Genomic DNA, 24,970 nt, shown 5'->3' on the forward strand with positions numbered 1-24,970 from the left:
CCTCCCCCCACAGGGACGTACCCAGTAACCCCTCCCCCCACAGGGACGTACCCAGTAACCCCTCCCCCAACACAGGGACGTACCCAGTAACCCCTCCCCCCACAGGGACGTACCCAGTAACCCCTCCCCCCACAGGGACGTACCCAGTAACCCCTCCCCCCACAGGGACGTACCCAGTAACCCCTCCCCCCACAGGGACGTAACCAGTAACCCCCCCCCCACAGGGACGTACCCTGTAACCCCTCCCCCCACAGGGACGTACCCAGTAACCCCTCCCCCCACAGGGACGTACCCAGTAACCCCCCCCCCCACAGGGACGTACCCAGTAACCCTCCCCCCCCACAGGGACGTACCCAGTAACCCCCCCCCCACAGGGACGTACCCAGTAACCCTCCCCCCCCCACAGGGACGTACCCAGTAACCCCCCCCCCCCCCCAGTTACGTCCAAACTTCGAGGGTATTCTCTTACTGCCACTTTACTTCCTATTCTTATAACAGTCTCCGTCGCCGACCACCAGGGGACGTAGTCCCCCCTCACCAGGCCCTGGGGTCGGGGACGTAGCCCCCCTCACCAGGCCCGGGGACGTAGCCCCCTCACCAGCCCGGGGTCGGGGACGTAGCCCCCCTCACCAGGCCCTGGGGTCGGGGACGTAGCCCCCCTCACCAGGCCCTGGGGTCGGGGACGTAGCCCCCCTCACCAGGCCCTGGGGTCGGGGACGTAGCCCCCCTCACCAGGCCCTGGGGTCGGGGACGTAGCCCCCCCTCACCAGGCCCTGGGGTCGGGGACGTAGCCCCCCCTCACCAGGCCCTGGGGTCGGGGACGTAGCCCCCCCTCACCAGGCCCTGGGGTCGGGGACGTAGCCCCCCCTCACCAGGCCCTGGGGTCGGGAACGTAGCCCCCCCTCACCAGGCCCTGGGGTCGGGGACGTAGCCCCCCCCCTCACCAGACCCTGGGGTCGGGGACGTAGCCCCCCCTCACCAGACCCTGGGGTCGGGGACGTAGCCCCCCCTCACCAGACCCTGGGGTCGGGGACGTAGCCCCCCTCACCAGACCCTGGGGTCGGGGACGTAGCCCCCCCTCACCACCCTAAACTAAACTAATTATCGTTTCAGAAGTATTAAATCACTCGATTCCTTGTGAGGAGGACGATCAAATGTGAAAGTTAAACCTTGCATCACCTAGGACACCGACACACACACATGTGTGTGTGTTAGGGGCCTCGTAGCCTGGTGGATAGCGCGCAGGATTCGTAATTCTGTGGCGCGGGTTCGATTCCCGCACGATGCAGAAACAAATGGGCAAAGTTTCTTTCACCCTGAATGCCTCTGTTACCTAGCAGTAAATAGGTACCTGGGAGTTAGTCAGCTGTCACGGGCTGCTTCCTGGGGTGTGTGTGTGTGTGTGGGGTGTGGGAGAAAAAAAAAGTAGTTAGTAAACAGTTGATTGACAGTTGAGAGGCGGGCTGAAAGAGCAAAGCTCAACCCCCGCAAAAACACAACTAGTAAACACATGTGGGACAGGAGTCATTGCTGTAAACAACCGATGGCTGGAAAGGCGGCATCCAAGAGTCAATGCTCGATCCTGCAAGCACAAATAGGCGAGTACATGTTCTCACAACCCAACACAAAATAAACGCACAAACAAATGACACACGCATAACGCCAGCCAATGGTGGTGGACAGGCCACCATATTTTCAAACCACCTCCCTCTCCCTCCCTCCCTCCCTCTCACCACCTCCCTCCCTCTCCCTCCCTCCCTCCCTCTCTCTCACCACCTCCCTCTCACCACCTCCCTCTCCCTCCCTCCCTCTCACCACCTCCCTCTCACCACCTCCCTCTCCCTCCCTCTCTCTCTCTCTCTCTCACCACCTCCCTCTCCCTCCCTCCCTCTCTCTCTCCCTACACCCACATCCTCTTCCAGAATTTCACCTCCCCATCCCTCTACCTCCCCCTTATCCTTTCCAAACCCTTTGGACATCTTAAGCTAAAGCTGTGTCAAACCTTCCCAAACAAAAACTCTCCTTCCGTGGTATAAATGAGCCCAGTAGGCTCAGAAATGTGTACACCAGTTGACTGAAAGTCGAGAGGCGGGACCAAAGAGCCAGAGTTCAACCCCCGCAAGCACAACTAGGTGAGTAATGAAAGCGAACGGGAAATTTGAGCTACGTGTTTTGAAAGGCATCTTTAAGCCCTATTATATGGGGCGTGACGTCACAGTTGGCACGAATTCTGGAGTACACACCACTACAGTCAGCCGGCAGGTAATACCTCAACCCGTTCTCGCACTTTCGTATAGTCAATATTGACTTATTAAATACGTGCATATGTGACATACTAATTTATTGTGAATATTTTAGTTTACCTTGAAAAGCTTCATAGAAAACACCGGCCTTACCTAACCTTCTTAGTATGTTAAGATAAGCATCTTATTGCTTCGTAATTACAATTATTACTTAACCAATTATAGGTATAGGTTAAGTAATAATTGTAATTAGAAAGCAATAAGATGCTTATCTTAACATACTAAGAAGGTTAGGTGAGGTCGGTGTTTTCTATGAAGCTTTTCAAGGTAAACTAAAATATTCACAAAAAATAGTATGTCACATATGCACTTATTTAATAAGTCAATATTGACTAAGTGCGAGAACGGGTTGAATACCTACCTCACGCTGGGTACTTAACCGTTATACCTCAGTCCCCTCACTATTAAATATGCTTACCCACCCCGCGAGTCGAACCCTGGAACCCGTAGACACAGGTAAACCTGGGTGACCATCATACAACCCCGGGGATGGGAGCCATGGTGTTGGCCAGCATCCCGATTGATGAAGAATAGGCCGCTCAAAAGCTGGCACGGGCATGAATAGCCCGTAACCAGCATCCCAAGTTATTAAACTATTGCTGGTTCAGTCCAGTACTTCCCCTTACCACGCTTGTATGTAACCAAGCCCTGCCCTAAACAGTGCCAACCACCACACACACCACTATAGGACCAACTATCACACACCCCCTACAGTGCCAACCACCTCACACCCCGAGAGCCACCACCACCCTACTGCCAATCCCTCCTGACGGTGTTTCCAGTTTTCAATTAAGCGCTCACCCTGTCACATACATGTTTCACACTATTACGCCCCCCTAGTTGGCCTAACCAAAGCTGCTCTGTACACGCGACGCCCTATACTGCCTTGGTGTGTACTCCCCACACCCACCACACCCTACACATAAGCTATGTCATATAAATCCACGACACCTTGCAAATACTCCTTATATTGAGAACACCGTAGGGAGGGGGGGGGGCCACATTCACGAAGCACTTACGAACCTGTACATCTTTTCTCAATCTTGGGCGACTTTGTTGACAATTATTAAACAGTGAATGAACTCCGAAGCACCAGGAGGCTGTTTATAACAATAACAACACTTGATTGGCAAGTTTTCATGCTTGTAAACTGTCTAATATATGTAACCAAAGCCGTCAAAGAGTGAGGAAAGACGTACAGGTTCGTAAGTACAGTACTCCCGTAACTGCTTCGTGAATCTAGCGCCTGGTCCTTGTTCTAACCAACGATGACAAACACGCTAATATAGCAGGCGTCGCTTCATTTAAAAACAAGGCAATTACAGGACGGGCACGAGGGAAGAATTAGGACTGGCGTAGTAAACAAAGATGGTTCCTGTGGTACATGATGCGGCGGATATGTGGCAATACGCGCGCGGGAGAGGCTCACGTGTGGCAACTAAATGACGCAACATTTGGCAAAACCTCCCACGAATTGTGGGGGGGGAGGGGGTGTGGGTGGCAGAGGGTGTGTGGGGGGGAGAGAGAGGGTGTGTATTCACCGAGTTGTGCTTGAAGGGGGTTGAGCTCTGGCTCTTTGGTCCCGACTCTCAACCGTCAACCTGGTGTACAGATTCCTGAGCCTACTGGGCTCTTATCATATCTACATATGAAACTGTGTATGGAGTCAGCCTCCCCCACATCACTTCCTAATGCATTCCATTTATTAACTACTCTGACACTGAAAAAGTTCTTTCTTATGTCTCTTGGTTCATCTGGCTACTAAGTTTCCACCTGTGTCCCCTTGTTCGTGTCCCACCCGTGGTAATGAGTTTGTCTTTGTCCACCTTGTGAATTCCTCTGAGCATTTTGTAGCTGGTTATCATGTCTCCCCTTACTCTTCTGTTTTCCAGGGACGTGAGGTTCAAGCCTTTCCTTGTAGCTCATAACTCAGTTCCGGGACGAGCCTGGTGGCATACCACTGAATGTACTCTAACTTTGCCTTGTGTTTAACTAGGTATGGACTCCAGGCTGGAGCTGCATACTCCAGGATTGGTCAGTTGTATTCACCTAGTTCTGCTTGCGGGGGTTGATCCCTACTCTTTCGGCCCGCCTCTCAACTGTCAATCAATCAACTGTTCAAACACTCAAACGACAAGGCCGACGAGTACTAATCAACTGGGTGCCAAGTCATGTGGGAATAATAGGAAATGACACTGCAGACGAAGCTGCAAAACTTGCAACTAAGAAGAAATGTAGACATTTACATACCACAGAGTCTATCACAGATTAAGAAAGTAATTCTAAACAGAACAATGCAAAAGATGTACAGTGACCACAACACAGCAGTTGCAACATCAGGATCTGCGGGTTGGTACAAGAATTCAACCAACTACGAACCACTTAGTTTGATGAAAGGCAGCAGTAGAGCAACAGAAGTGCACTTACATCGCATCAGGCTTGGATACCCATGTGCATGGGAAAGAGGCTTACAGGTTCCGGAAGATGAGAGGAAATGTCAACACTGTGGAGAAATGCCCGACAGACCACTGGAACATTATCTAACACAGTGCACAGTTACAAACCCATTAAGATTTCAACTTGGATTCAACAGAGCAGAAGAAGTTGTTAAACACATATGGCAAAATTGTTCCTGAAGCGACCATACGAGTCATAAATACTCATACTCCGCCCAAGTAAAACAGAAACAAGCACCACTTAGTGGGCCAGCCAGAGGCTTAGGGCCCACGCAGGAATATCCCTGCAAAAAAAAAATCAACTGTTACTATTATCCCCCCCCCCTTCCCCCTAGGAAGCAGTCCGAAACAGCTGTCCAACTCCCAGGTACCTATTTACTGCTAGGCAACAGGAGCATCAGGATAAAAGAAACTGCCCATTTTGTTTCTGCCATAACCGGGGATCGAACGCGGACCCTAGGATTACGAGACCAGAGCGCTGTCCACTTATCTATCAGGCCCCCACAAGGCTCCTCAGCCTACAGAGGGTGCGGGGGGGGTGGGAAGAGGGGGGGAAGCGGGGGGGAAGAGGGGGGGGAAGAGGGGGGGGGGGGGAAGAGGGGGGGGGGGGAAGAGGGGGGGGAAGAGGGGGGGAAGAGGGGGGGGAAGAGGGGGGGGAAGAGGGGGGGAAGAGGGGGGAAGAGGGGGGGAAGAGGGGGGGAAGAGGGGGGGAAGAGGGGGGGAAGAGGGGGGGGAAGAGGGGGGGGGAAGAGGGGGGGGGAAGAGGGGGGGAAGAGGGGGGGATGAGGGAGGAGAGGGTGCGGGGGGGGGGGGGGGGAGATGAGAGAGGGGGAGAGAGGAGACCTGTGATGGAACGTGACGTTACCACCACAGGTGAATCCATCTCATTACTGGGACGAAGCAGCTGGCGGCGCCGCAGCCGCCACCAAAACCTTCTCAAGAAGGGATGCTGCTGGAGATGGTGGTGGGGGGGGGGGGGGGATTGTGAGGAGTCCAGTGACCTTACAATCACACGCGGAACCTGGCGACTGACTGCCTTACGCTGGCGAGACCCGTGACGCAGCTAATGACGGAGTAGCCTTGATAGGAAGAGATTCATGTACAAGTTTCAGTTCTGAGGGCGAGGATAATAGTGAGACTGGTGACCCAGGACACAGACATGTTGGCCTCACTCAACATAACCACCTGCTGTACTTGGACCACCAGCTCGACTAGGGCGAAATATTATACCCCCCCCCCACTCTCACCCCCTCCTCCTCCTCCTCTCCCTCTCACCCCCTCTCCCTCTCTCACCCCCTCCCCCTCTCTCACCCCCTCCCCCTCTCTCACCCCCTCCCCCTCTCTCACCCCCTCCCCCCCTCCCTCTCTCACCCCCTCCCTCTCTCACCCCCTCCCTCTCCCTTCCCCTCTCTCTCTCTCCTTCCCCCTCTCCCCCCTCCTCTCCCTCCCCCTCTCCTCCTCTCCCTCCCCCTCTCCTCCTCTCCCTCCCCCTCTCCTCCTCTCTCTCTCCCTCTCTCCTCCTCTCTCCTCCTCTCTCTCTCCCTCCCTCTCTCCTCCTCCTCTCCTCCTCTCTCTCCCTCTCTCCTCCTCTCTCTCCCTCTCTCCTCTCTCTCTCTCTCCCCCGTCCTCCTCTCCCTCTCCCCCCCGTCCTCCTCTCCCTCTCTCCCCCCTCCTCTCTCTCCCTCTCCACCCCCCCTCCCTCTGTCCGTCCTTGTTGACCTGGACTTTACACCCTGTGTGTACTGTATGTTGACAGAATCTTGCAAGTACCTGACATGGAATGTTTGCTGCTACTTAAGGAAGCATTTGAGTGAAATCCAGTGTTTAGTTTCACTTGTGAGTTGCAGGGTGAAGGCAAGGCGTCTGTCCTGGACGGCTGCCTCAAGACCCAAATGGCGTCTTCCAGACAGCACTCTACACTAACGAGCACCAGTCGAATGTGCCAGTGCTGGGACTGACTGCAGTGACTCCAAAGTGTTGTTCACACCTATCTTGAGATTATCTTGAGATGATTTCGGGGCTTTAGTGTCCCCCGCGGCCCGGTCCTGACCAGCCCTCCACCCCCAGGAAGCAGCCCGTGACAGCTGACTAACACCCAGGTACCTATTTTACTGCTAGGTAACAGGGGCATAGGGTGAAAGAAACTCTGCCCATTGTTTCTCGCCGGCGCCTAGAATCGAACCCGGGACCACAGGATCACAAGTCCAGTGTGCTGTCCGCTCGGTCGACCGGCTCCCTATGTACACAGTGCTCCGACACCCTGCTTCTGTTAGAAGTAGCTTGACGAGGAACTCACTAGAGTGCGGTAGGTTTTTGTCCCGACGAAAGCTACTTTAACAGTCATGTGGAAGACATCATTAAAAAGGAAGGTGAATTTGCCATTCTATCCCCTACCTCCATCAATGAAAGAGGTCTACTCTACAGAACCTGCCCCACCTATTAATCTCCTCTACAGAAGCTTCTTTCCAATGGCCTACAAGACGGGGAAAAGTCCTGAAAGATATAATAAAGAGAAACATAACCCCTTACAACACTTAAGATGATGATACAGCTCACCATATACCCGAAGAGTGTGAAGAGTACCAACTTGCTCGTAAACTTTCCCCCGACACCGGACAGAAAGCCTCGAGAGATGAATGCCGACTATTTCTTTACGCGCCCACTTGGAAACTCTCTGTTCCAGCAATTCCAATTAAAGTATATATTACTTTTAAGGCACTTGACAGTTCACAAACAACAAGGCACCATCACAGATTACATAATTTCTACATGCAAGACCATCGCCAGTAGCGACATTAAGTAAGTTTATAGTGATTGAGTTATCTATAATAATTTAAATTAATTTTTTAAACCTCACATGTAAAATATTTTACAATGTAATAAAACCTCAATTATGTAAAGTATTTCATTATCAATTAATACGATACGAACTGCTAGAAATTGATTCCCAACAATGCTAGTTGAAGTTTCCAGTTCGCACAAGACAGTATTCAAAAACACGATTTGTGCTCACCCTTGTACGTCCCTTATCAGGTCAGACCCAACACGTAACGGACGGGAAAATAAAAGTAAAATAACCCCCAACGAAAACAGGAACAAAAACGAATATTCAATAAGCTTCATAAGAGACAGCGATGAGTCACAATAACGTGGCTGAAGAATGTTGACCAGACCACCCACTAGAAGGTGAAGGGACGACGACGTTTCGGTCCGTCCTGGACCATTCTCAAGTCGATTGCGACTTGATTGCCTTAAGAATGGTCCAGGACGGACCGAAACGTCGTCGTCCCTTCACCTTCTAGTGTGTGGTCTGGTCAACAGTCTTCATAAAAGGATTAAACTGTACTCACCCTGTTCTCATTCCTGAAGGTAACGAGGAGTTTGCCAGTTGTTCCATGATACATGGAAGTGGTGCCATCCCGATTATCATTAAAGCGGTAACCAGATGCAGGCATCTGCGTTACTAACGAGGCACAAAATTGTAACAGGTACTGACAGCCATGAAACGTGTAACATCGTTCCACGAGGCCCACCTGTAAAACAATAAGAAAAAACACTTGGATAAAAATACGTGCAAAGAGTACCTTAATTTGTGCTTTATAAAACATTTTAAGTAGTACACTAATTGCCAACTCTCATACCTTCAACATGACAGAGTAAGGTACACACAGAAATCACAATAATATGATGCATCAATGAACAAATCCACAAAGTTAAATGAGGATCAAGCCTGTTTAACCGAACCCCTCCAGCGTCTGGGATGCTCACAGACGTAGGTTCGAATCCTCGTCAAGGCCCTTGTGGATTTGTTTACAGAGTAAGGTGATATTATTGTCCTTCCCTTAGCTCAAAAACTCATTTTCAATGCAACTTTCCAAATCACCTTCAGATGTAGCGGTGTTGATCCCCGGACCCAATAGCAGGTAGGTACACGGCTCTGCCTCTCCTAACCATTACCATATATTTGACAATTAATACTACATCACGGTAAGCATCTACATAGTACTAAGCATCTACATAGTACTAAGAAATGGCTCAAGCAGCCTCTGGCTCTTAAATGGATGTAAATCTTGACCTATATATCGCCTTTATGCCTAATCTTTTAAATAAATATCTTCTTTATAATAAAATATTAAGGCCAAACAACGAGGATCGAACCTATTTAACCGAACCCTCCTCCCCCCCCCAGGCACACACACTACTGCACCATTGTTGGTCCACTCAGTCGTGTAGATGTTGTCAGGAGAAGGTGGCAAGTGATAGTGGCGAGTGGTAGTGGTGGTAGTGATAGTGGGGATTGGTAGTGGTGGTAGTGATAGTGGGGATTGGTAGTGGTGGTAGAGATAGTGGGGAGTGGTAGTGGTGGTAGAGATAGTGGGGAGTGGTAGTGGTGGTAGAGATAGTGGGGAGTGGTAGTGGTGGTAGTGATAGTGGGGATTGGTAGTGGTGGTAGAGATAGTGGGGAATGGTAGTGGTGGTAGCGATAATAGCAAGTGATAGTGGTGATAATGGCAAGTGATAGTGGTGAGGTGTAGTGACAGTCATGAGTGTGAGTGATAGTGGTAATAATTCATAGCATTAATGTTTGTGTTATTTTGTACATTTCCTGAAAGAAAAAAAATCACATTTACCACCAATCATTAAAACATTCGTAATGTGAGATACTCAAACAGGGAAAAAATGTTTTCCTGGTAAATACAGATTAACTGCATCTGGTGACATTACCCTCTATTGCCACCAAACAGTTGCTGCAGCTATCAGGCTCAAATTCCTTTCAAATGACAGACTTCTAAACAAATGTTTCAGAATGCAGACGATGAGTCACAATAACGTGGCTAAAGTATGTTGACCAGACCACACACTAGAAGGTGAAGGGACGACCACGTTTCGGTCCGTCCTGGACCATTCTCAATTGACTTGAGATAAGGGAGCTGTAACACCCAGGACCTCCCCCCCCCCCCGTTAGAGTTCACACCCAGGGAAGCCTTCTCCAAGAGGTCAGCCCAGATGACCTCCGGTTTATCTTGTATATTGATTAAAAATTCCTGGGTTAGTCTTAGTCTGCATAGTTTCAAGTATGTAATATTTCATGCAAGGAAATTAGACTCCAGAATCTTATGTGTAAACATCCCTGGATCTCCCCCTTTTGGCCAGGTCAGAGGTCAGTCACACATGTAATTAATAACTCCTCTCTTGAAGAGTGTATGGTGAATGTCAAACAAGCTTATTGAAATATTTCTTGAGTGTTTGTACACTTTTGGTGGGTAGCAACAGCAGATCTCCCCCCCCCCCTGTGGGGGTTGTATATAGAGGGCCTGTAGGAACATAGGACGGGAGAGGGCGGTACACCGGGATCGAAAGCGGGGCTGTGAAGAACATCTCAGCCCGGGAGAGAGATAGCTTAAGGTAATGTGTGTGATCTCTGAGTTTTTGTTCCATGTCCAAATTTCTTAACTTTTTGCCAGTGTTAGTGTAGCATGTATAATTGGTGATTGACATAATTTTGGTCTCAATAAACTTACGTGAAATTTCCCGTCTGTGTCAATTGTTGAATCCTCTTAGCCTTTTGGATATAGTGGCTGACAACCGTTTACATAATTAATGACAGTCATAGAAAGTACTCTCCAAGTCAAGCAATGTTTCTTGCCTCGTTGCTTGATATAGTTTCAATGGTCAAAGGCAGATGGTGGCAGCGTATTTCATCCTGTGTTAGCATCTCCTTGTTGGCAGTGTACTTTGTAGTCCCGGTGTAACCATCATATGTCAGCCCATAACAGTGTTACCAAGTGCAACCGATGAGGAAGTGTTACTCAGGATAGTTAGCGTTCCATTATAGTGGTGTTCCATTATAGTGGTACATTTTAGGGTGGTGTTACAATAGAGCGGTGTTACTGTCAACAATGTTTCAGAATGTTCACACATTTTAAAACGCATTCAGTAAAAACTTTATGTAATGCATCATTTTGTCACCACTCAACCATAGCAGCATATCACAGACAAAGATTAAAATACTGAGTTTGTCTCCAATTTGTCTATTTCCCTCAGCATTTTATATGTAGTTCATCCTCCCTATCCTTTAAGGCTGTGCGATTGAGTTATTTTAACTCTCAAGCTGTGGGGTTTACATCCCACAAGGTTTGCAGTTAACTAGATTCAACATTGATGTTTATTAATAACTGGGTTACTGGATGTCAAATCAGCTGATGTATGGTTCATTAAGAGTCTCTGGAGTATAAGTGACCATGTCATAACAAATTCATCAGTCCCTCAATGCCTACAGAACTACACTGAGGAGTGCATGATGTCTGTCTCCACCTCGCAATGTTTTTGACTCCCAGCCAGGTACTTTCTTGAGGTTATCTTTAGCATACAAAATAGTCATAGACTATTTCGTAATATCAGTAATGGCAATAGGTTCTCCCTGAATGAACGTGTAAAAATGTAATTGCCTATATGAGGAGAGTGGTGCTCGAGGCACTGGGTGAGGGCACGCGAACTTGCCACCACTACCGCCACCCTCTTCTTCCCACCAACCTTGAGGTTACCTTGAGGTGATTCCGGGGCTTAGCGTCCCTGCGGCCCGGTCGTCGACCAGGCCTCCTTTAACCAAGCAGTTAAAATTTTAATGCATAATTTAAAAATACAATATTCGTACATTCATGCATGTACCGTCAATAATACAACTCACCAGAGCTGAACGAGTAGAATTAGTATTATTTGTTGTTGGCATACGGAATGGGAGTTTCTTTGGCCACCAAGTTGGTCTTGGGAGTTGGGCCCATGGCACTGGCCGTTCTTCTCCAAGACTACAACGCACTACAAACGGAACAAACTCCTCCAATTCCGCCTGAAACAGAATGAGAAAACATTTGAAAATATAAATATTACATACATTCATAAGCCTGACATCATTATAGGAAAAGGTATGAAGAATTTAAGTTATGCATGGCAAATGCAATTCAAAATTACATGAAAATTGTACATATATAATTACAGAACTGTGAATACTTTAAATCACAGGCATTGAAGGAAGGTATCACCTGGTCCCTATGCCAGTCAAGTACATAAATGGCATAAGTGAGACAAACTAACATTTGTAATAGTTAAATGGTGCCTACATTTCAAGAAGTATAGTGTAAGTAAGTTAGTTAAGATGCAAAGACATGCTATCAAATGGCTACAAAACCTAAGACGCTTGAGCTACGATTAGAAATTGGAGGCGTTAGAAATGTATAACCTACTGGGCAAAAAAAAAAAAAATTGTATGTGGTGACATGATCACCACATACAAATTTTATCACAAACTGACAAATCTGTAACAGCAAGACCAAGGGAAAGTACAGTATGCCAAAACTATCAGAAGCTAACAAATGTGGTATGACTTAAGATTATAGGGAAGCTGGAGCATCACACAAGTAGAGTTCTAACATCGTGTATAATGGTAATTATCCGTCATACACTTGGATAATTACTGTTCAGACATAGTACAATATGGACACAGCATTGTGAATGAATGCAAGTGTGTGGCGGTTGGGTAATGTTAGTGGGTACTGTGTGGCCGCAAGTGGGGGTGTGTGAGCAAACCGAGTGTCAGTAGGAAACTTGTATACATAGTGTTGAGCATCGGTGGTTACTGTGTGGATGAGGCGGGTGAGGGGAAGGGAACTATGAGAAGAATGTGCCAAGCCACTATGACTATATAGCACTTGGAAGGGATCAGGATAAGGATTTGGGATGGGACGGAGTAAGGAATGGTATCCAACCACTTGGACGGTCGGGAATTGAATGCAGACCTGCACGGAGCGAAATCTTCGCTCTACCGTCCAGTCCAAGTGGTTGGGCGAGAGAGGGGCGAGTACTGTGTGGATGAGTGGATAATGTGAATGAGCTTGGAGAGGTTTTTACCTGTAGCTAGTTTCAAAGGTTTGCTCTTGCAGCACAACTGGTGTTCAGCTTTTTCTTGTAATAACTTAGTAAGGTTGTTTGCTTGCAGTAGCCCATAAGCCTACATATCCATTACAACCTGGCCGGACTCGGCACTTCCAGCACTTGCTTATCCACGTCCCACATGCAAATTTCAACTTTTGTTCTCACAATATTTCTTAGAAGTGTTAAAAGGCTAAAAAGCCCTGAGCCTCTGATGTTTATACAGTTCTCTGATTATGCACATGCCACCTCTACTCTTCAATGGCTTTATTCTGCATTTCCTGCCATATCTTTTGCTCTAGTATATATATATTTTATTGTGCATATTTGGTACATGACCTTAATATACCTTCAATATATAAATTATGATAAGCATATATAACAATCTACACAAAAAACCTTGAAAGATGGTTAAGTAAGAACACAAAACACACGTGTCTACATGATGACCAACACGGGTTTACAGCAGGACACTCCTGCCTCTCGCACACGTTAGGACTACCGCCATGGCCTCGGATACCATACATGATAAGCAAAATGATAAGCATAGGTTTTGATAATTGTGTCCATGGTATAATTGCTCACAAAAACTGAGCAAACTGGCAAAGTCAAAAGATGGATCTATAATTTCTAAGAAACAAGACAAAAGAGTAATGACCAATAGAGTAAAATCTGGATCATCCACCCAAGAAAAACGTTATCTCCCAGGGTACAGTACGCTGGCTCCAGCAATCTTCTTCATTCTCCTAATCAACATCTCTTTTACAGATGACAATGAATTTTACAGAGAATGCAGCAAACCTTCAAAGTGGTATAAACAGAGTACTTCAGTTACAAAAATTAAAAGTTAATGTAGTTCCGTTCCTGCACCATACCTGGAGCATACGCGAGAGGGTTCCGAGACGAAATCACAATTGGACTACCACACACAGAACAGTCAAACCACACAAAGTAAAAGAAAGAAAAGGCAATGTAAGACACGGGAATAATCACATCAAAAGATCTTACCATTTAAAGAAAATAATGACGTAGCTGTCATAATTGCAAGAAAAAAGGATAGGCTGTATTACAAGAACTTTTCAAACCAGAGATGCCAAAAGCAATAATTGTACTTTTAAGACACTAGTATATTGCTATCTAAAGTGGAATATTATTGCAAATTAATTGCCAAATTCAAAGATGATGAAGTTGCTGACTTGGAGATCATAAAGGACTTTTACCGTTTAAATTCATAAAAAAAAAAATACAAACTAGTGACACTGCTTAATAAAATCTCTCAAGAACAACTCCCTGAAATGTAAGTGAGATACATAATAATTAACAAATTGATAAAAAAAAAAGTAGAGAATATGGTTTCATATCTGCACACTGAAATAATTTCTAAAGAGACCACGACACTGGCACAACATGTAAAGCCTCATTGAAAAGTAGTGGTGCAATAAGTACTCTTAAGAGTATTTTATTAACAATAAGGGCCCATGGCTTTTAACACCCTACCCCTAGAAAACACAGGACATAACTAGTCGACCTATTTTGCCATTCAAGGGGAAACTTGATAAACACCTTCAAAAGGTACCTGATCAAGCGAGATGCGATTCCTACATCAGACTGCGTGCAGCGGTGTCCAACAGCCTGGTTGACCCAAACCATCAACCAGGAGGCCTGATCAGAGACTGGGCAGCAGGGACATTGATCCACAGAACCACCTCAAGGTAAGGAAAGGCATAATTTTCCTCCCCCTGAACCTGCATTAATTCTAGGTCATGAATTCTATTTATCCAGATGTTCCACTCGTCTATTTAACTTGCTGTCAGGGCATTGACCTGTAATTTAACACATCTTGTCAGACTTTTTTTTTTTGTGATTGGTATCATGTTTGTGCCCTTTTCCATATTTTTGACAGGTCTCCTATGTGTGTGTGTGTCATTGTATACTGTTCTTTCATCAGTAGCTTGCACAGTATTCCTGGAGTAACCAGCATGTAATCTGAGCTGGCAACTGTCTTTGATACATTCAGATCTAAGAATGTAGAGGCTTAGTCGGCCTTTTCCAACTTTCACTCAAACATTTTCGGCATTTTCCACATTCATGGGATGAGATACCAGCTCAGATAATAAAAATATAACCCATTCATTTACTAAATCATTCGCAATATTTTGTGTCAAAGATAAACAAGCAACGTCACACACCAGTCATTCACAACATCCCCCCACCACTTTACAAGTCTAGGTGTACAGTGTTCCCCCATGAAATGCCATATGCTTTACAGTACGTATATTTAAACTGCTTCTACCAAGCCTTGTCCCATATCACATCTTTTGTGTTGCTCAATAGTGCTAGTGTCCACTGCATTGTGGAGTTGAAAGAGGGAGGCAGACCAGGATATACAAAGTGGAAGGAGAGTGATTAGAGATGAGTTAGCAATAGTAGGGTGAGGCCTTGCTTAGAAAAAGTACAATGGCAGAGAAAATTTGAGTAAAATACAATAAATAATATTATTGAATTTATTATCCCAGAAAAGACACACAAGCAGTTTTAATTCATCACACTAAAGTAAATGGAAGAGAAAAGCAATACAAGACCTGGATTCAATAGGACATACAGGAAAGAGGACAGGATCAGGAAAAATATGGAAAACGGACAAAAAACTCAGCATAGATGATAAGAGGGGCATTAAAGTTATAAATGAATAGAGTATACCAAAGTCAGAAGGGAAGCCAAGAGGTACAGAAATATGAAAACAGTGACAAGAACTAGAGACCAAGCAAAGCTGCCTTGCCATATAATTAGCACAATAATAACATACCACATGATCAGCCTAAGGAAACAAGATCACATTTTAAATAAGAGCAACAAAGGGAGTCTAGAGCAACAGTAGATGAAATAGTAGTACAGTACAGCAACTGAGGAAGTAAATCAACAGGATCCAGACCCAACAAAGAAGGACTAGACGTGATATCACCATAGATGCAGCAGTCAATACAAACACTGTCAACCCGCTAAAATTTTTTAATTAATACACAGGAGATCTCTCATAATCTGGGAAAAGGGAAAAGTAGTCTCAATATTCAAAACAGGGAACAGACAAGAGGTACAGTACTAAATTATAACCAATGTCACCTACATGCATTCCTTGCAAAGTGCACTAGTAACCAGGATGAGAATAAAGTATATGAAGGAGAGAAGTTTTGTAACGGAAGAGTTTTAGGGATATAGAGAAGTCATGCCTGACGAGTCTGATCACATTTAATGACAAGGTCACCAAAATATGCACTGCAGGCCGCTCCAAGCAACAACCTAGTGGCCCAACCCCCCACAAGTCAAGCCTAGCCTCGTGCCGGGCTTGGGGAGTAGAAGAACTCCCTGAACCCCATCAAGCAGGTATCAAGCAAGCAGGCATGACAAAAAAAAAAGGTTGCCTCTTTCTAGATTACCAAAATATTAGAAAATATTTTTGTCCTGCACAAGTGGTCAACAAGTGGGCTGCATTAATAGTAGTACTGTAGTAGTAGTAATGGAAGACAGCTCCATTCACAATTTCAAGAACAAATATAACAAAATACCCAAACATCCGGGGGAAAAAAAAAGCACACCAGGTTACAAATGTTAGACAAAAACTATACTTCAATTCTTCACCCTCACACCAGTCTGCCCTTCAAACGCACTCAATCTCCCATAACTTGCCACACCTCATCACACAAACATAGCGTATTTTGTATTTTTATGAAAGGATAAGGATTTGTATTTTTTAGAATATTTCACAACACTGTTTGTATTGGAACATGTTTATCATAGAGGTCCAGGAATACCTTCCTTGATCAACTGTGATTAATATATATACATCCAAGAGTTAAATAAATTAATTTCTAATTCAAGGGAGCAAATTCCTATTTAGATATGTCATAAATGTTGAAAAAAAAGCTAGGTACTGTAATAAAAGTATACAAGATTTGAGAAAAATTTCAGTATTCTCTCAGTAGTTAATTTACACCAGTGTGCTGATAACCTATCAACATTTCAAAAAAAATAATACACACAATTTTTATATTCACTCACATTTCACATTCAACCTCCAGTCCTTATAATGTACTGCAGAGTACTGTACTTGTATCCATAGGAGCAAATTTCACCTACAAAATCCCCATTTTTAAAAAAAGCATACAACATGTACCTCTACACTTACCACACTCATTTCATGAAGCGATGAGGGGCTACCCCGGGAAAAAAGGAGGGGGAGGTTGGACACCATCACCCCAGAAGCAGAGTCTACATATTCTTGGTCGTCGGACTCCATTTCTATCGGCCGCAGGCTGAACTAGGAGAACACCCACTACTTTAAAATCATCGGATCGCTGTCCGTTTCTTCTTTTCCTTTCCTTGTAACAAGTGAGAGCCCCCATTAGGCAAGGTGGCTGCACAACACTTCCATGCTCCAATGCACTGGAAATATATGAAAATCATATTAGTAAATGTAAACTATACATATTATGTATTCACCTAGTTGTTCTTGCGGAGGTTGAGCTCTGCTCTTTCTCAACTGTCAATCAATCAATTGTAACAAACTACTAATTTCCTCCCCCCCCCACTCACACACATGCACAGGAAGCCGCTCCGTAGCAGCTGTCTAACTCCCAGGTACCTATTTACTGCTAGGTAACAGGGTATATCAGGGTGAAAGAATCTTTGCCCATTTGTTTCTGCCTGGTCCGGGAATCGAACCCAGGCCACAGAATTACAAGTCCTGCGTTGTCTGCTCAGCTACCAGACCCGTGTGTGTATGTATAATTACCCAAGTGTAATTAGGCAAGTGTAGTTACAGGATGAAAACTATGCTCATAGTGTCCCATCTTCCCAGTACTCTTTGTCTGTTTAACACTTTGAAACTGTTGATGGTTTTGGCCTCCATTACTTTCTCACTTAACTAGTTCCAACCATGTATGTATGGTGAGGAACTCTGAACAATCCTACAGGCTAGCCAAAATAGAGAGTTGGGTAAGGATATTCTAATAGAAACTAAATGGCTACCTAAGGAGAGGAAGATACTAAAGGATTGGAAAAGTACAAAGAGGAAATGAAAGAAACAAATGCATAAGCTGTAAAACAAATAATCAAAGCAATATGTTTGGAAGTCAAAAAACAGAAATAAACAGCACGAATCTAACATTAGATGGGCAACTAGGAAAGAACAGATTGCCAGCCGTAAATTAGTAAAAAACACTGTAAATAGAATTATGTCCATAATAATTTTTGGGTGTTGAGAAAAGGTAATACCATCTAGGATAAATATAGTAGAAGAGAAAAAAAAAGAGGAGGATAGGCAAATATGAAAAAGATAAGAATAGTAATCGTTAAGTAATTTACAATCCTGCCAGCAACGAATAGAAGACCCAAGCAAGAATACGATGACAACAATCAAGCATATTGTATGTATAGATAAACTACAGAAAAAGCACACAAACCGAGAGCTAAATTACTAGTCATGGAGGACCTAAATCATGGAGAATGATCGACTGGGAATCGAGAAATTGTGGAGAGCAAAATTGGTGGATGTTATGGAAAGAAACTTCTTAATGCAATGTGTAAAGGATGACAAGAGAAAAGGGAGGAGATACACCAAGCCTAATGGACCTGATCTTCCTCCAGAATGAGGAAGACAGGGAACTTAGATCATGAAATACCAGTAGGAACCAGTGTTCATTGTGTCAGTCTTTGATTATATGATCAAACTGAAAACAATTACCATAAGTACAAGGGACTATAAGTACAAGGGACCATAAGTCAGGGAAAATAACACAGACTACAGGAAAGATGATTTTACGTGAGGGTTAAAAAGAGTACAGTGTCTGGAAAATGTACAATGTGAGGAAGACCTTAGTTTCTTAATCTTTAAACCTTTGAAATAATTCTGGATATTATAATTCTTCTTTGGATAAGCACACATACGGATTTTATTGTCAATTGAAATGAGAGGATTTGTATTTGCGCCTGATACAGGTAAAATGAGAAAAATAAAACGCAAATATGATTCAAAAATAAACTTACATATGATTAGAATTACCCTACTTATCTCTATTTTTTTTTTTTTTTTGCAGAACACCTAGTTACCTTGGGGGATCTGCGGAACCCCTGTTAAGAAATACAGTCTATCAGCATGTGCATTTCAACTCTGGATAACACCTTTGTTGACTTCCGTGTTGCACATCTGGGTGGTGCTGCCGTCCTCGGGGAATCAGCCAAGCCCCGTAGGAACGTACAGATCTGGACCACCATTACAATTTTGTCCCCGTTGCTTCAAACACACTTGGTGCCTGGGGTTAGTGTGCCACTAGTTTTTTTTTTTTTTTTTTAAGGATCTGGGTTCTAAGTTAATTGACATAATACGAGACCTTGTGTTGAGAAAGTCTGTCTGTACAAATCTGGATGCCAGATGCTTGGGGCTAGCCACAACCTAATTTGCAGGGGTAATGTTCTGCGGTATGGGACAGACAAAAGTTGGTTGAGGTTGGCCCAAATTAAGTGCTTTAAGAAATATTAGCAATTATAAATACCCCTACACAATTTCATCGAATCTTTCATGGAGTGAATTATGAAATATGCTGTAGTTAACATGGAGTTGTCTATCATAATATAATTTCTTAATACCCATACAGTTGTTTTAGTGGTTCTTAGTAATATATTTTCTGAGAGGGGGGGGGGGGACAGGAATAATTTGGGATAGACAGATGAATACATAGGCGGACGAATGAACAGATACACACAGACATGGGGAATGCCAGCCCCCCTCCCCCCCCCCTCCCTTTTCCCTCTGTATAATGTGAAAATGTCTGTCTGTCCAAAGTTAAGAGGCCAGATGCTTAGGGCTAGCATCCCCAAAAGTTGCATAGGTCTTGTGTACGGGACACACACAAGCTGATCAAGGTTGTCAAAATTCAAAAGGTAACAGCATGCCAGAGTCACATTCTGACCCTCTATAACAATTTTTGGCAGTGGCTGCCGGTTACGCATTTCAAAATACTAGTATTTTGAAAATCAAAATTAACAAAAAAAATTTATAATAAAAAACACCATTATTCACTGATCTCAGGATAATTAACTATCATAGTTATCATAATTAACTATATTAGTTATCAAAGTAACTCGTTATATAGTTACTTTGGCCGTAATAGCATGAAACACGGGTCCATCCGTTAAGTTATGTTCGAACAATTTAGTACATCATTTTGTAAGGTGACAACTCGAGAAGATGGGCAGCTCTCGGTAAATTTATTATGCTGGTCACTAGAAACTCTATGGAAATTGTGCCATAAATTTCACACCTGTCTCCATGTAAATTGCATGGGGGTTGTTTATGATTATTTGTATTTCTTAAAGCATTTAACTTAAGAGAAAAATCAGTATGAGCCAGTCGGAGGATTCGAACCAATGCACTGGATACTCTCAGACAATGCTTACACCACAACATGTTAATGTGATTTCTTTGTGCATTTAACTTAAACATACCCCCAATGAGCCTATGTACATCCAGTATGTAGACCAGATCTCCTGCAAATTTGGGTGAGTTTAGCCACATGCATCTGGCATCCTATAGAGAGAGAGAGAGACAGAGGCATTTTCTCTTATACATAGAGATTACTAGAATGGTATCCGGCAGTGTCTGGGATCCTGAATCAGTGTCACTCTGCCATGTTGCCCCAAGTCATACGGAATATAGGTGTATTTGTGACAAAACAGTGGCTGAAAGGTATGGCCAGCAAGGTCTGCTCTGCCAAAGCATAGGGTGATGCCACTCAAGACACAGGTTAATGATCATAATATGATTATAAGTGCTTGCATGTTTTGACTAGCTGCGTGGAGGTCTTTTACAAGTTAATAACAATAAACCAGTGCACTTGTATAACATTTGGGAGTTTCATAACACTGAGGCCCCTGGAGCTAAATAATTAGGCCTCTGCTTTGTAGGTTAGAGAAAAGTTGTGTTTTGAGGGAGAGAAAATGGCATTGGCGTGTCAGCAACCTGTGATTCGCAGAACTAATAAAACAATGGTTTGCGTGTTACATGATGTGATAGACCTATAAATATGACAATGATAAGGCTACATGAGATTTTCTTGGTTATTATATATTTGAACAATTTTATAAAACAAAAAGTAGACTTCCTATACAGAGAACAGGAAAACATTTGTTAAAATACAGTAATGTAAAACTGTTTATTATACTGAATTTTAATGTCTTTCAAAATATGTAAAGGCCAAAGTGCAATTCATTTCCCAAGAATTTCCTTGTCTATATTTACAGTTCTGAGTACGGTATTAATAAAATATACTGGTACTGTACTCTATATGTTCATAATAAAAAATAAACGCACGTGTGTGTGTGTGTGTGTGTGTGTGTGTGTGTGCTCACGTGCGGACACTGTGTGGGGTCTCGTAGCCGAGTGGACAGCGCTCTGGGGTCATAGTCCTAAGAGCCCGGGTTCGATCCCTAGCAGAAGCAGAAACAAATCACAGTTTCTTTCGCCCTGGTGCCCATGTTCATCTAGCAGTAAATAAGTACCTGGGAGTTAGATGGCTGCTACAGGCTGCTTCCTGGAAATGTACTCTCCTTGTTGTGTTTGCGGGGGTTGAGCTCTGGCTCTTTGGTCCTGCCTCTCAACTGTCAATCAACAGGTATACAGATTCCTGAGCCTATTGGGCTCTATCATATCTACACTTGAAACTATGTATGGAGTCAGCCTCCACCACATCACCTCCTAATGCAATCGATTTGTCAATCACTCTGACACTAAAAAAAGTTCTTTCTAATATCTCTGTGGCTCATTTGGGCGCTCAGTTTCCACCTGTGTCCCCTTGTGCGTGTGCCCCTTGTGTTAAATAGCCTGTCTTTATCTACCCTATCAATTCCCTTGAGAATCTTGAATGTGGTGATCATGTCCCCCCTAACTCTTCTGTCTTCCAGCAAATGTGTGTGTGTGTGTGCATGTTGAGAGAAATATATGTAGCAGACATATTAGAGGAAAAACAAATTGGTTAGAAAGGTGGGGTCCAAGAGCTAATACAGTATCTGGATTCTGCAGATACAAATATTAAATAGTAAGCACACACACACACACACACAAAGAGCAGAAGCTCTGTGCCTGCCACTCTCCATGGTGTACAACAAATCACTGGTAATAGGTGAACTGCCAAAAATTTGGAAGACGGCTCATGTAGTCTCGATACTCAAGTAGGGTGAACTACAGGCCAGTGTCCCTAACTTGCATACCATGCATGATGGAGAAAATTGTGCGAAAAAAAGCTAGTGGAACATCTAGAGTGAAAGAACTTTGTAACGCAACATCAGCATGGGTTCAGGGATGGCAAATCATGACTTACAGAATTAATTTAATTCTATGACCAGGCAACAAAAATCAGGCAAGAGAGAGAGGGCTGGGCAGACTGCATATTTTTGTATTGCCAGAAAGCCTTTGACACAGTACCACATAAGAGACTAGTGCACAAACTGGAGATGCAGGAAAGAGTGAAAGGGAAGGTGTACCTAAGCAACAGAAGACAGCGCGTCACTGAGGTAGAGTCCGAGGTGCCAGTAGAGTCCCACAGGGATCAGTCCTTGGACCTATACCGTTTCTGATATATTTAAATGATCTCCCAGAGGGAATAGACTCGTTCCTTTCAATGTTTGCTGATGATGATGAGCAGAAGATTTTGCATTCCATGCAAGATGATGGAGAAGATTGTGGCAAAAAAAAAAAAAAACTAGTAGAACATCTGGAACTAAAGAACTTTTGTAACACATCAGCATGGGTTCAGAGATGGCAAATCATACCTAACAGGTTTAATTGAGTTCTATGACCAGGCAACAAAAATTAGGCAAGAGAGAGGGCTGGGTAGACTGCATATTTCTGGACTGCCAGAAAGCCTTTGACACAGTATCACATAAGAGACTGTACACAAACTGGAGATGCAGGCAAGAGTGAAAGGGAAAGTACTCCACTGGATAAGGGAGTACAAAAGCAACAGGACACAGCGAGTCACTGAGGGGTGAGGTCTCACTGGCGAGGAGTCACCAGTGGAGTCCCACAGGGATCAGTTCTTGGACCTATACTGCTTCTGATATACGTAAATGATCTCCCAGAATGAATAGACTCGTTCCTCTCAATGTTTGCTGATGACGCAAAAATTATATCAAGACAGAGGAAGATAGTATGAGGCTATAAGATGACCTAGACAAATTGAAGGAATGGTCTAACAAATGACTACTAAAGTTCAACCCAAGTAAATGTAAGGTAACAAAACTAGGAGGAAATAGGTGGTCAGGCACTGGATACCGAATGGGAGATGAAGTCCTTCACGAAATGGACAGAGAGAAAGATCTCGATATCACACTAAACCTGTTTCCTGAAGCCCACATCAAAAGAATAACATCAGCGGCACACGTGAGGATAGCTAACATCAGAACTGCTTTCAGAAACCTGTGTAAGGAATCCTACAGAACCTTGTATACCACATATGTAAGGCCAATCCTGGAGTATGCGGCCCCAGCATGGAGCCCCGTACCTTGTCAAGCACACGACGAAGCTGGAAAAAGTTCAGAGGTATGCCACCAGACTAGTCCCAGAATTAAGAGGCACGAGTTATGAGGAAAGGCTGCATGAACTGCACTTCACGTCGCTGGAAGACAGGAGATCTGGGAGACATGATCACCACATACAAAATTCTCAGGGGAATTGACAGGGTAGACAAGGATGGATTATTTAACACGAGTGGTACATGGACAAGGGAACAGATGGAAGCCGAGTACCCAAATGAGCCACAGAGACATTAGAAAGAACTTTTTCATTGTCAGTAGTAAGTAAATGGAAAGCATTAGGCAGTGATGTGGTGGAGGCTGACTCCATACACAGTTTCAAATGAAGATATGATAGAACCCAGTAGGCTCAGGAACCTGTGCACCAGTTGATTGACAGTTGAAAGGCAGGACCAAAGAGCCAGAGCTCAACCGTAGACAAGCTACTCAGCAGTAGACAACCTAGGCCTCCACCACCACCACACTGACTCAAAGTTGTCACTGGTCCTGTACATCACTCCTAGACCAATATACACCCACCCACACACACACACATACACCCATATATACACCCACACCCACATATACACCCACACCCACACACACACATACACCCACATATACACCCACACCCAGACACACACATACACCCACACCCAGACACACACATACACCCACCTACACCTACACATATACACCCATACACCTACACACACCCCTACACCAACACACACACACACCCCTACACCTACACACACAATGACCAAATATCCCATAGCCCGCGTCCTTACATCCACACACAAGCCCCCCGGGCGGCCAACAAGCATCACCATTACTCAAAATATCAAGGCCCTGGAAATTTAAACTTCTCGCCGGAACTAATTAGCGGAGCAATGAGTGAACTTTAAAACAAGAGGAAGAAGAGGAGCCGAGAACCCGGCCAATAGCAGCAACAAGTGAGGAGACCTTTCCTATTACCACATCCCTTAAATTCACCCTAAATGGTATTAGTATCCCGAGATTCTTATAGACCTAATTCAAGAGTTTTCGAGTTTACTCTAATACGAGTTTTCTTCCTAGATAATTCCCACAGGGGGTGGCATGGGGGCCCCACGTGCCCAGGTGGTCCTGGCGGCTCTAAGGGGAAGGGTAAGGAAGGTCAGGGTGCCCTTTAAGGGGTCATCTAAGGGGTGTAGTGAGTGACAGGTGCTCAAAGTCACGTCGTGGGTGCGAGTTTTGCCGCTTCTTGGCCGAGTTGGCTGGCTGGGCCCACAGCCACCCCCTCTCTTAAGTCTCTCCCATTACCGCCCTCTCCCGGCCCCCCGCCCGCCTCTCACGCCCACACCGCCCACTTCTTACCTTCAACCAGCTAAAGCATCCGTTTTCGGCGAGCGCGGCACACGACGACGGTCAAAATGAGGGATTTTGACACAAATGCAGAAGTAAATATGTCCACCAGCCGAGCATAACAATGACCAGCTCCCAGATGGCAGCACCGGGCGGAGGCCTCGCGCGCGCGGTAAGTTTGAATGTGACCTTTCTTAGGACATCTTGGCTTTATCCCTTAAGAAATGTTTATGTGTATCTCTCACAATGTGCGGTGATGTGTTTATTGTTTGTGATGAGTGTTTGTATATGTATGAATATGGTGTACTGATCTGGGTGAGAATAGTTTGAGCTATCTCATCCCTTTTGTGTGTATTTTAGCTCAATAAACTTATT

At 44.7% G+C, this 24,970-nt stretch overlaps 1 protein-coding gene across 1 annotated transcript in view; it reads right to left on the minus strand.

Annotated features, from left to right (window-relative positions):
* Positions 1–24,740, minus strand: part of LOC138358453 (uncharacterized) — a 59,100-nt gene extending 34,360 nt beyond the window's left edge. The window contains exons 1-4 of the mRNA XM_069316407.1: positions 24,608–24,740; positions 16,869–17,125; positions 11,448–11,606; positions 8,110–8,292 (exon numbers count right to left, since the gene is read on the minus strand). Coding sequence (XP_069172508.1) covers positions 8,110–8,292; positions 11,448–11,606; positions 16,869–16,979 — 453 coding nt within the window. The 5' untranslated portion in view covers positions 16,980–17,125; positions 24,608–24,740. The remainder of the gene's footprint in view (positions 1–8,109; positions 8,293–11,447; positions 11,607–16,868; positions 17,126–24,607) is intronic.
* Between the last annotated feature and the right edge of the window lie 230 nt (positions 24,741–24,970).

This window comes from Procambarus clarkii, chromosome 8, assembly GCF_040958095.1.
Source record: "Procambarus clarkii isolate CNS0578487 chromosome 8, FALCON_Pclarkii_2.0, whole genome shotgun sequence".
NCBI lineage: Eukaryota > Metazoa > Arthropoda > Malacostraca > Decapoda > Cambaridae > Procambarus > Procambarus clarkii.